At 38.9% G+C, this 12,328-nt stretch overlaps 1 protein-coding gene across 9 annotated transcripts in view; it reads right to left on the reverse strand.

The window, feature by feature from the left end:
• The window catches only part of SMG7 (SMG7 nonsense mediated mRNA decay factor), an 85,268-nt gene that overhangs the window by 49,662 nt on the left and 23,278 nt on the right, over positions 1 to 12,328 (reverse strand). For 2 of the 9 annotated variants that reach the window (XM_040263823.1, XM_040263822.1), the window contains exon 1: positions 2,798 to 2,959. The exons of 3 other annotated variants lie outside the window; for them this stretch is intronic. In XM_040263823.1, coding sequence (XP_040119757.1) covers positions 2,798 to 2,913 — 116 coding nt within the window. In that variant the 5' untranslated portion in view covers positions 2,914 to 2,959. Of the gene's footprint in view, positions 1 to 2,797; positions 2,968 to 12,328 lie in introns of those variants that run through there. 4 more of the 9 variants (XM_040263825.1, XM_040263827.1, XM_040263829.1 and 1 more) reach the window with 4 other exon arrangements.

Genomic DNA, 12,328 nt, shown 5'->3' on the forward strand with positions numbered 1-12,328 from the left:
GAGGAAACCATCTAAAATCATTCCCAAATTCTTGCCTTGCACATCTGGGTATCTGACTAAGTGGCGGTGAGCAAGCAGACATTTAAGAAGAGATGAGTGTCAAGCACAGGGGAGACATCAAGACTACGGACACAATGCTGGAGTGATCAGCACACAGACGGCAGTTAAAACCATAGGAGTAGCTCTAATTGCCCAGAAAGGCAGAAGGGTGGTGCGAGTTCCCTATCTTCATTCTCAAAAGGCAGATAAAAGAATGAAGAACACCAAGAAGAAACTCACAGGCACAGGAGGGCAAAAGAAGAGGATAAACAGAAGGGTAGTCAGCAACATCACAGGCAGTAGATAAGTACTCTAAGGACTGGAGGGCGTGTTGAATTTAGTGCAGTGAGGGTTAATGACTGCCTTGTCAGAGAAAGAAACAATGTCAAACTGTAGGGAGAATGAGGAACAAATAAGAGGGAGAAGTTTCAGTCAACTCTTAAGACACTGGGCTGTGAAGAGAAATAAAAGGGGGCCACGGGTAAAAGTTTCTTTTTTTCCAATGGGAGAGACTTGAGCATGTTCAGAATGAAGAAAAGAAGCTAGCGGAAATGAATAGGTTGAAGATACAGGAAAGAACAAGAGTGATACAGCATGCTTGTGGAAAAGATGGAAAGACATGAGAATATGAAAAAGACAGGACGCAAGACTAGCTTTCAAAAGAGGATGAAATTGAAGGAAAGTAGTATTAGAAAGAATTGTGCTAGGAAAATTTGGGAGTGGGGCAGGGTGGCAAGATGTCCAGAGAACTCACTGCTACATTGCCTCAAGTTCGGAGATAAAGCAGGAAATCAGACCAGTGTCTAAAAGTAAGAGGGAGATTAACTGAGGAGAACGGTGAACCTATGGGATAGTAACAAAATGAACAGGCAAAAGAGCTGAGAAAAAGTGATGAGTACAGTACGGATCACACACAACGAAAAAACGTGAAAAGACAGTGTTCAGGACTATATCCCCAGCACTCCGAATAATGCCTGGTATGCCACAGCTGTTCACTACAATTTTGTTGAATTAATGAATGGTAAAATGTGTATCATACTAAGGCAATTTTATGTAACACAAAATGATACAGAAGAAAAAAGACTTAGGTCTGAATCTGGGTTTATATTAATAGTGCTACCTTGGAGTTTCAAGAAACCTCATCTTCCTCATCTATAAAACAGGGATAAAAGCTCCCTTTCAGAGCTGCTACCAGGAATAAACAAAACAGGTAAGTTTCATACAGGAACTTAGGTGATAACTCCAAGTTGTTGTTGTTGAGTCACTAAGTCATGTCTGACTCTTTGGCCATGGACTGCAGCACGCCAGGCTTCCCTGTCCTTCACTATTGCCTGGAGTTTGCTCAAATTCATGTCCATTGAGATAACTCCAAGAGAGAGGGTTAACCTGTGACATGAATACTTCAGTGACCACCAAATTACTTTTGAGTCACTAACATAGGATCCTTTCTGAAGCAACATACTAGGCTGAAGACGGCAACGTTCCAAGGTAGAGGTAAAAAATCCTGGGTCATCTATCACCACGTAATGCTAAGTAACAAGAGAACCTGAATGTTGTAATGACCACATTCTAGTATGCACAGAAAATAAAAACAAGAGATTAATATGCAAAAATTGCAAAGGACTTACATTATTGTATTTTTTGTTTCTCCTCAAACATTAGTTTTGATTATATAAAACTTAAAGAAATACAGTTTAAAGTTGGATCCGCAAACACACTTTTCTCCTCTCTAAACATTAGTTTTGATCACACAGCTTAGGCAAACAGGTAAAAGCCTGACACGACAGCACATCGAGCAAAGCATGAATTGCAGAACGCCATCGAAGCTCATCTCCTAAGAAGTAAGCAGCAGCTTACATAATAGTACAGGTGACCACTTACTATTCGCCAGGTGCAGTTTATCTGCTACAATATACTATTAAACCTTTAATTCTCACAAGAAATCTATCAGGTAAGTAACTGAAGTGCTATTCCCATTTTTCTGATGAGGAAAAAGTTAAATAACCTGCCCCAAATCACACAACTGGGAAGTGGCAGTTTGGGTTCCACCCTGCGGTCTGGTTCCAGAGCTCATAAGCATTATACAAGAAAGCAAGGCTTCTGGAATGGCCTGGCTCTAGGTGCCTCTGTCATGGTATCAACTTGTAGGGACAACCAGACTTAACATTTAAAAGTCTCATCTCTGACCCCAAGCACCTTCACACTATCATTTAAACTGATACAAGCTACTGTGAGAAGAGTTACCAGCTCACTGTGTGGTTGGAGAGGGCTTCTCTTGCACACCACCATATACCTATTTCTACAGGCATCTAGAAGGCCTGACTGTATGCAGGCTAACAATAACAGAAGCAAGAACTGAGGCTCCTTGTATTCAAATGAACTGCAATATACGTAATTCAAAACAGGAATTTTTATTCTAAAGGATAGTCCACCACAAGATAAATCCCCTCTGCTTGCCATAAACATTCAGAGACCACGTACACAAACATAAAATTTACATTTACGTTACTAAATGTTTAAAATTTTTCTTTGGACTGTAAGATATAAATGCTCACGACAAAGTAAACACCCAAGGTTCTTATGAGGCTGCATAAGTTAAAACAAAAAAACCGTTAGCACTCCCTCCCCCATTCCAGCCAATATCAAATGCTTCCGAAAGCTTCTAATTCTTCTACTAGTGTTCACAGTATGTGAGTACTTTAACATATCTCTAAAAGGAATACAAACATGTAGAAATCCCTTGTAATTTTTATCCTACCTAATATTACTTGATTTCAGATGCTCCTCTGATTTCAAGTTTCCGGTCCTCATCTGGGACTTAAATGAAACGTTTTCTCCCACAATGACTATCTGCAAGAACATCCAATTTCTCATAAGGTAGAATGGTTTAAGACATTCTAGATAGAGGAGAGGAGGAAAATATGAGTTAACCCACAATAACAGAGAACCCTCTTGAAGAAAGTTAAATTATTTTCTCTTTAAAATGATCAATGTCAAAGGCAAAAGGGAAGATATCATGGCTTTTTTCCTTTTTATATTTAGTTTCTGAGAGTACACATTTTAAAATTCTGTTTTGTATATATCTAAAATTCTAGTTTGGTATCCAACTGTTATTCTAATCTCCCTGCCTGAAAGCTGAGTGATCTCTAAAGGACAAACAGGTATCAGTTACCCAGAAAGGTTCTTGTGGCACCAAGGTTCAGGAGCAGACGGCTGGTCCAAACTGGACTACATATGGAAGGAAAACCATGTAAAGCAATTAAACCACAATTATAGAAGATACAAAAAAGCTTACATTCTGAGACCAGCTAAAAGGTAGGTATTTAGATGTTCAGTCACTCAATGAACAACGTATGCATGCTAAGTTGCTTTAGTCATGTCTGACTTTTTGCGACCCTATGGACTTGTGGCCCACCAAGCTCCTCTGTCCATGCGATTCTGCAGGCAAGAATATTGGTTGCCATGCCCTTCTTCAAGGGATCTTCCCAACCCAGGGATTGAACCTGCGTCTCTTAGGTCTCCTACACTGGCAGATGGGTTCTTTACCACTAGCACCACCTATGAACCCCTAATGAATAATAATTTGGTTATTTCTCTGTACTAAACAGTGTTAAGGACTAGGTAGACAATGATGAAAAAAACATGATAGCTCCTACCAGATTTAAATTCTAATGTGGAGACAGCCCAACAGGAAAGAGGAAGCAGCAGAAGGTAGTGGTTAAAGGCATGGGCTTGGATATCACACTGTACTCAATGGCATGCTGGGAATAACTCAAGCCACTTGCACAATTCCTTTCAGATACCAATTTAACTTAAAGATTTGGGCAAAATAAATTGAGTAATTATTATTAAATACTGATAACTGCTTACATTTAAAATCATTACGTGGCAGATTCTATACTAAATGTTTCATACACTGATCTCACAGAATGGGAAAATAAAATGTCATAGTTAAGTATCATATTCAGACTGCCTGGGTTCAAACCTCACTCTGCTATTTACTAGCTGTGTAACTTTAGGAAAATTACTTCTCTATGCCTTAATTTTATCAGCAGTAAGAAGGAGATAATAAAAGTACCCACTTCACTGAGATGTTTTGAGGATTAAATGAGGTAATAGAAATAAAACCTCTAGGATTGTTCCTTGTTATATAAGCCCTCAAAAACCGTTATTATTGTCATTATTATCATTATAGGTATTATTAATCTTCCCAACAATCCTAAGATATAAATGCTATTATTATCCTCATTTTAAAATTAGGAAATTGCCAGCCTATGTCCGATGCAGGATACGGCATACTTGGGGCTGGTACATGGGGATGACCCAGAGAGATGTTGTGGGGAGGGGAGTGGGAGGGGGGTTCATGTTTGGGAACGCATGTACACCCGTGGTGGATTCATGTCAATGTATGGCAAAACCAATACAGAATTGTAAAGTAAAATAAAAAAATAAATAAATAAATAAAATAAAAATAAAATAAATAAAATTAGGAAATTGAAGCTGAGAATCCACATTAATTGATTCTATATTGGAAAACAAAGTTATTCATAATTTTAAACAATAAAACATCAATTATTAAGAGAAATCTCAAACATGCAGAAGGTCTATGTAGACTCTGGCTCCATACTTCCAACACATATATTTAATCACCTGTGACTTTAGTTATACTTTAGTGGAAAAGACTAGGAGAAAATACCTCATGACAAAACCTAAGTTCACTGGTACAGCATGTTAAGTCTCATAGCTTCCAACTATATATGTTAGGACCCAATAAAACCAAATTACTTTTAGTTCCCTGCTATTTTGCCCCACTGCATCTTGATTCATGCTTTCACTCAACCTGAAATGCCTTTCCCCTTCCTTCTTTGTCTGGTTAACCCCTTTTTGTATTTTAAGACTCAGCAACTCCTGTAAGAGGGACTTGGCTTGGCCAAGCCTTCCCAATGAATCTTAATGCCCACTTCTATAACAGCACTCAGAGCACTATGATGAAGTTATTCATTCACTCATTTCCTGCACTAGAGATTATTTATTCTATTAGATGATATAGGCCAGGATGGTGGTTTTCAACACTATGCTTAAAAAAAAAAAAAGACATTCTTTGCAACAATGTTTTTATCTTCCTGAAATAAAATACAAGATGATATAAACTATTTATTTAACACATTACAATGAATAACTAAATGCCTTCTACAAGGAAAAATAAAAAGAAAGAAAATTTTAATAATACCAGTATCACAATAAACAAATGGTTGGATAAGACTATTCTTTAAGAAATAATGAAGTTATCAATGCTTGTACATAACATGTGGCTTGTGGTATCTCAGTCTCCCAGACCAGAGACTGAAGCCGGGTCGATGGCAGTGAAAGTGCCAAGTCTTAATCACTGGACCACTAGGAGTTCCGTTCCTATATATACTTTTAAGAGAAGGTTAACAGAATTCCAAAGACAGGGAAATGAAAGTAAAAATCTGAGTAGACATTAGAATTAAAATGAGTTTCAATGTAAGTAACAGCCAATCAAATTTACTGGAAATGCTAAGAGAAAAATAACCTGACATGGGGACAGCATGAGTATAAAGAGCTGACCTTAAGAAAATAAGGGTGTGACTATATCCCTTAATAGGTAAGCAGGAAACTAATATTATGTTGGAAAAAGACACAGTAACAGTTCTTTATGTAAAACACCATATAAATTTAGGTTAGGGAAAAGTAAAGTACAACTTCCCAATCTGGAGTATAACATGGGATACGGACAACTTAATTAACTCAGCCAGCAACAGTATTAAGATACTATCTGATTTAACTGAATAAAATAATCTGTACATTATTATGGTATATCTAGAAATTTCTACTTCTGTGGTCTCCAAAATTTAAGAGACATAAAAAAAGTCAAGTCTGACTTTTCCACCCAAGAACCATTATTTAACCTGTACTTCCAGACATCAGTTTATCTAGTCAGGTTCCTTTTTTCTTTATTATTTACCTATTTGTCTAAAGAAAGGGGTGATGCATTATAATCAAGTAATCTAACAAATCTGATACAAATCATAGAGGGCCTATAGTAGACATGAATCATACACCTCCTGGCATCTGCACCATTGTGAACTCTCTTCACACAGTGACCTTGGGGTTGGCCGTGTGACTTACTCTGGCCAATACTTCAGGAAGTGAGACACGAATGGAAGCTTGACAAGCCCTTGTGCATCTGGGCTGGCCCTTCTGTAACGCCTTCACAACTTTATGAAGCAGAGGAGACAGACGACTTGGAAAGAGGAGACCCCATTTTCCCACCTATCACAGGCATCCCAGTCGACAGTTCAGAGATTTGAGTGAGGCCATCTTAGACTATTCAGGACACTGAGCCACTGGATGACCAGCCATCCAACTTCACCTGGAGAGTCTGAGAGACGGGACACCTTCGGACATTCTGAGCAAAGAAGCTCCATGACCTAACCTCGAGTTTGACATGTTCCACGGAGCCACTATGTCAAGAATTTACTGGCTTGAACCAGTAGGCAGCAATGGAGAGAATAAAATGTGACTGGACTTTGACCAACAGGGTTTGCTGAGTGAAATTTTAAACAGAGAGAGAGAGGCAGGAATCAAAAATGATTCATGAGGATTTGTCATTTACTAGCTAAAGATAAAAGTAGGCATAGGGTAAAGAGTTCATTTTGGACAACAATGCTTGGCACATGGTGTTATATAAACCACCTGCTATTGTTTTTTACGATGATGATAACTTTAAGACATTATACATCCATGTGAATGTATACTAGCAGTTATTAAAGAATCTGACATTTAAAGGAAAGATATGTAACCACAGAAATCCATCTTGGGAGTCATCAGCACAAGGCAAGAAATGACAAGGGAATAATAAAAAGACAATTAATGACCACAGAGAAAGAAGGGAAACTTGTTGAAGTTTTGCGGTGTAGTGGAAGCCAAATGAAGAAAGAGCTTCAAGAAAAGAAGGTAGAATCAGCAAGTGCTGCTCATGCAGCAGGTAAAATGAGGCCTGAGAACTGACTACTGGATTCAGTATGTGGAAGTCACTGCGGATCTCGTTAGGAACAATGTGGACAGTGAAGTGGGAGCCTCAGCCCATGGACTGACTTTAATGGAAAATAGGAGGAAAGGAACAGAGACTAAAACTGAGTTTAGATACCTTTTTCTAGGCAGGAGAGGCAACAGAGTGAGGGTCAAAAGTTTTTAAGATGGAATATACATTCTTTTATGGGATGGAATAGGATAAATAACAAGAGGAGGATTCAATGGAGGAAAAAAAAAACAGGCTGAAAACAGTCTCAGGAATGCCAGAGGGGGTTATACGAGTTTGTTTAAATATAATACATTTAAAAGGCTAAAAGACCCCTGAATGAAAGAATAAAACTTGAAGTGAATTATATAAAGAAAGACAACTAATAATCAGTGACTACGGTGAATGGCAAGTGGATTACATAAAGTGAAAGTGAAGTCGCTAAGTCGTGCCGACTCTTAGCGACCCCATGGACCACAGCCTACCAGGCTCCTCCCTCCATGGGGCTTTCCAGGCAAGAGTACTGGAGTGGGTTGTCATTGCCTTCTCCGGAGGGGGCTCTAGGGAAGCCTGAGTAACTTCAGGACAGGGACTGGATTACATAAACCATTCTCAATTTAACTTTCATAGCAACCTGAAGTAACTACTATTTTCTCGGTTTTACAAACAAACAAAGACTCAGAGATTTTAGGAAACTTGCCCAAGATCACAAAGGTAGTAAATGCTAGGACTGAGGTTCAAATCCAAGTGTATCAGAATTCCAGAACCTTGCTGTTGCTATTCAGTCGCTAAGTCGTGTCCAACTCTTTGTGACCCCATGGACTGCAGCATGCCAGTCTCCTCTGTCCTCCACGGAGTTTGCTCAAATTCATATCCATTTGAGTTGGTGATGCTATCTAACCATTTCATCTTTTGCTTTCAGTATTTCCCAGTATCAGGGTCTTTTCCAAAGAGTCAGCTCTTCACATCAGGTGGCCAAAGTATTGGAGCTTCAGCCTGAGTCCTTCCAATGAATATTCAAGGTTGACTTACTTTAGGATTCACTTCAGTTCAGTTGCTCAGTCAGGTCCAACTCTTTGAGACCCCATGGACTGCGGCACGCCAGGTTTTCCTGTCCATCACCAACTCCCAGAGCTTGCTCAAACTCATGTTCATCAAGTCACTGATGCTATCCAACCATCTCATCCTCTGTCATCCCCTTCTCCTTCTGCCTTCAATCTTTCCCAGCATCAGGGTCTTTTCTAAAGAGTCCATTCTTCACAGCAGGTGGCCAAAGTATTAGAGTTTCAGCTTCAGCATCAGTCCTTCCAGTGAATATTCAGGACTGATTTCCTTTAGGATGGACTGGTTTGACCTCCTTGCAGTCCAAGGGGCTCTCAAAAGGTCTTCTCCAACAACAGTTCAAAAGCATCAGTTCTTCAGCACTCAGCTTTCTTTATAGTTCAACTCTCACATCCATATATGACTACTGGAAAAACCATAGCTTTGACTAGATGGATCTCTGTCAGCAAAGTAACATCTCTGCTTTTTAATATGCTGTCTAGGTCATAACTTTTCTTCCAAGGAGCAAGCATATTTTAATTTCATGGCTGCAGTCACCATCTGCAGTGATTTTGGAGCCCCTCAAAATAAAGTTTGCCACTGTTCCCATTGTTTCCCCATCTATTTGCCATGAAATGATGGGACCAGATGCCATGATCTTAGTTTTCTGAATGTTGAGTTTTAAGCCAATTTTTTCACTCTCCTCTTTCACTTTCATCAAGAGACTCTTTAGTTCTTCTTTGCTTTCTGCCATAAAGGTGGTGTCATTTGCATATCTGAGGTTATTGATATTTCTCCCAGCAAATGTGATTGAATCTTGTGCTTCATCCAGCCCGGTATTTTGCATGATATATTCTGCAAGCAAGTTAAATAAGTAGGGTGACAATATACAGCCCTGACATATTCCTTTCCTGATTTGGAACCAGTCTGTTGTTGTTCATGTCCGGTTCTAACTGTTGGTTCTTGACCTGCATACAGATTTCTTAGGAGGCAGGTAAGGTGGTCTGGTATTCCCATCTCTTGAAGAATTTTCCAGTTTGTTGGGATCCACATAGTCAAAGGCTTTGGCATAGTCAATAAAGCAGAAGTAGATATTTTTCTGGAACTCATCTTGCTTTTTTGATGATCCAATGGATGTTGGCAAAATCCTTTAGGATTGACTGGTTTAATCTTACAGTCCAAGGAACTCTTAAGCACAGAGTCTTCTCCAGCACCACAATCTGAAAGCATCAACTCTTCAGCACTCAGACTTCTTTATGGTTCAACTCTCGCATCTGTATATGACTACTGGAAAAACCATAGCTTTGACTATACATACCTTTGTTGGCAAAGCTTTTTAATACACTGTCTAGGTCTGACATAGGTTTCCTTCCAAGGAACAAGCACCTTTTAATTTCATGGCTTCAGTAACTGCCCGCAGTGGTTTTGGAGCCCAAGAAAATAAAATCTGTCACTGCTTCCACATTTTGCCTTTCTATTTGCCATGAAGTGGTGAGACCAGATGCCATGACCTTAGTCTTTTTTAATGTTGAGTTTCAAGCCAGTTTTTTCACTCTCCTCTTTCACCCTCATCAGGAGGCTCTTTAGTTCCTCTTTACTTTCTGCCATTAGAGTGGTATCATCTGCCTATCTGATAACCTAAACTTCACTTATTCATTATTCCATAATACAGACCTCAATTTTCAACAATTCACATATTCAAAATTAAATTGTGAATATATTATTGCTTATGATTTTATTCAGTTTGGCTTTTTAATAGCTTTAATTTTTAAAGCTTCTGCTCTTCAACACAGACCATTAAAAAAAGTGAGAAAGCAAGCTAATGTGTATGTGTATACATAAACACATACAAAAGCTTTACATTCAAAACATATTAAAGAGAACTCAGTAATAAGACAATCCAATTTGAAAAATGGGCTAATGATTTAGATACTACAAAAGAAGATACGCAAATGGCCAATAATCACATGAAAAGGTGCTCAACATCTTCAGTCATCTGAAAGTGCAAGTCTACGAGATACCAATGCATGTGCGTTAGAATGGTGAAAATCAAAGAGATTATCAATACCAAACATTGAAGGAAAGGATGTGGAATAATTAGAACCCTTATAATACTGCTGCTGCTGCTGCTAAGTCGCTTCAGTAGTGTCCAACTCTGTGTGACCCCATAGATGGCAGCCCACCAGGCTCTGCTGTCCCTGAGATTCCCCAGGCAAGAATGCTGGAGTGGGTTATAACACTGCCGCTAAGAGTAAAAGAATGTTATAATTGTGTTGGGAAACAGTTTGGTAATTTTCATAAACTTGTACATGTACTTTCTATATGACCTAGCAATTCCACTCCTAGGTATTTACCAAAAGAAATGAAAACATGTCCATGAAAAGACTTTTATATTACATTCCTAAAGCTTTATTCACAGTAGCAGAAAAGTAGACACAACCCAAAGGCTCATTAAAAGGTGAATGGATAAACTGTGGCAGTCATATGATGAAACAGTTGTTATTCAGTCACTCAGTCATGTCTGCCTCTTTGTGACCCCACTGACTGCAGCACATCAGGCTTCTCTATCCATCACCATCTCTGGGAGCTTGCTCAAACACATGTCCATTGAGTCAGTGGTGCCATCCAACCATCTCATCTCTGTCGTCCCCTTTTTCTCCTGCCTTCAATCTTTCCCAGCATCAGGGTCTTTTTGAATGAGTCAGCTCTTCATAGCAGGTGGCCAAAGTATCAGAGTTTTAGCTTCAGCATCAGTCCCTTCAATGAATATTCAGGACTGATTCCCTTTAGGATGGACTGGTTAGACCTCCTTCCTGTCCAAGGGACTCTCAAGAGTCCTCTCCAACACCACAGTTCAAAAGCATCAGTTCTTCAACACTCAGCTTTCCTTATGGTCCAACTCTCACATCCATACATGACTACTGGAGAAACCACAGCTTTGACTATATGGACCTTTGTCGGCAAAGTAATGCCTCTGCTTTGTAACATGCTGTCTAGGTTGGTCACAGATTTTCTTCCAAGGAGCAAGCATATTTTAATTTCATGGCTGCAGTCACCATCTGCAGTGATTTTGGAGGCCCTAAAATAAAGTTTGTCACTGTTTTCACTGTTTCCCCATCTATTTGCCATGAAGTGATGCCATGATCTTAGTTTTTTAAGCCAGCTTTTTCACTCTCTTCTTTCACCTTCACCAAGAGGCTTTTTTAGTTCCTCTTTGCTTTCTGCTGTAAGGGTGGTATCATCTGCATATCTGAGGTTATTGATATTTCTCCCAGCAATCTTGATTCCAGCTTGTGCTTCTCAGTAATAAATAGGAACAAACTATTGATTCATGCAACAAAGAGGATTATTCTCAAAAACATTACGTCAAAAGAATCTGGACACAACAAGAGTATGTACTGTACTACTTCATTTATTAAGTTCTGGAACAAGCGAAAGTAATCTTTTGTGATAAAGGTTAAAATAATGATTGCCTGAGATATAGAGAAACAAGTAGGGGTAGGGGCAGGACTGACTACAAAGGGGCCTGGGTGAACTTATTTTAGGATTTGGAAATGTTCTATACCTTAGCTAGGGCAGTGGTTAGAGGTATATGTTCATCAAAATTCATGACTGTGCACTTGAAATGAGTGTATTTTCATTATATATAATGAGTACCTCAATTAATGTGATTTAAAACAGTATACACATGATCATAATCTGATTAAATTCATTACCTGTATATGCATAAAATGCATATCGTATTTTCACAAAAAAAGATTGGACAGTGTGAACAGTGCTTGTGGCAATTTAATATTACAGTTTTTTATTGTAACATTTTAATTTTACTCAATGTATAATACCCTTACAACAATAAATGACTACTAAATATATCAATGTCCTAATAAGCCAATTATTAAATATTTTAAGGTTAGAATGCTTTCTGCATAGAAAGCTTTCACTAGTCAGACTAAAATCATTTCTAATAAATAAATATCCTTTCCCATTAAGTTTAAAAGTACTTCACTTCTTCCAATCTAAACTTCCTCTGATCCGGCTTTTCCCCTCCAGCATCCACCCTAATCCTTGCCTCTGCTGTGTCGCTTCAGTCGTGCCCGATCTGTACGACCCCAGTGACGGCAGCCCACCAGGCTCCTCCATCCATGGGAATTTATCGGCAAGAGTACTGGAGTGGGGTGCCATTGCCTTCTCCGAATCCTTGCCTCT

This window comes from Oryx dammah, unplaced genomic scaffold (genome assembly GCF_014754425.2).
Source record: "Oryx dammah isolate SB20612 unplaced genomic scaffold, SCBI_Odam_1.1 HiC_scaffold_21, whole genome shotgun sequence".
Taxonomy (NCBI): Eukaryota; Metazoa; Chordata; class Mammalia; order Artiodactyla; family Bovidae; genus Oryx; species Oryx dammah.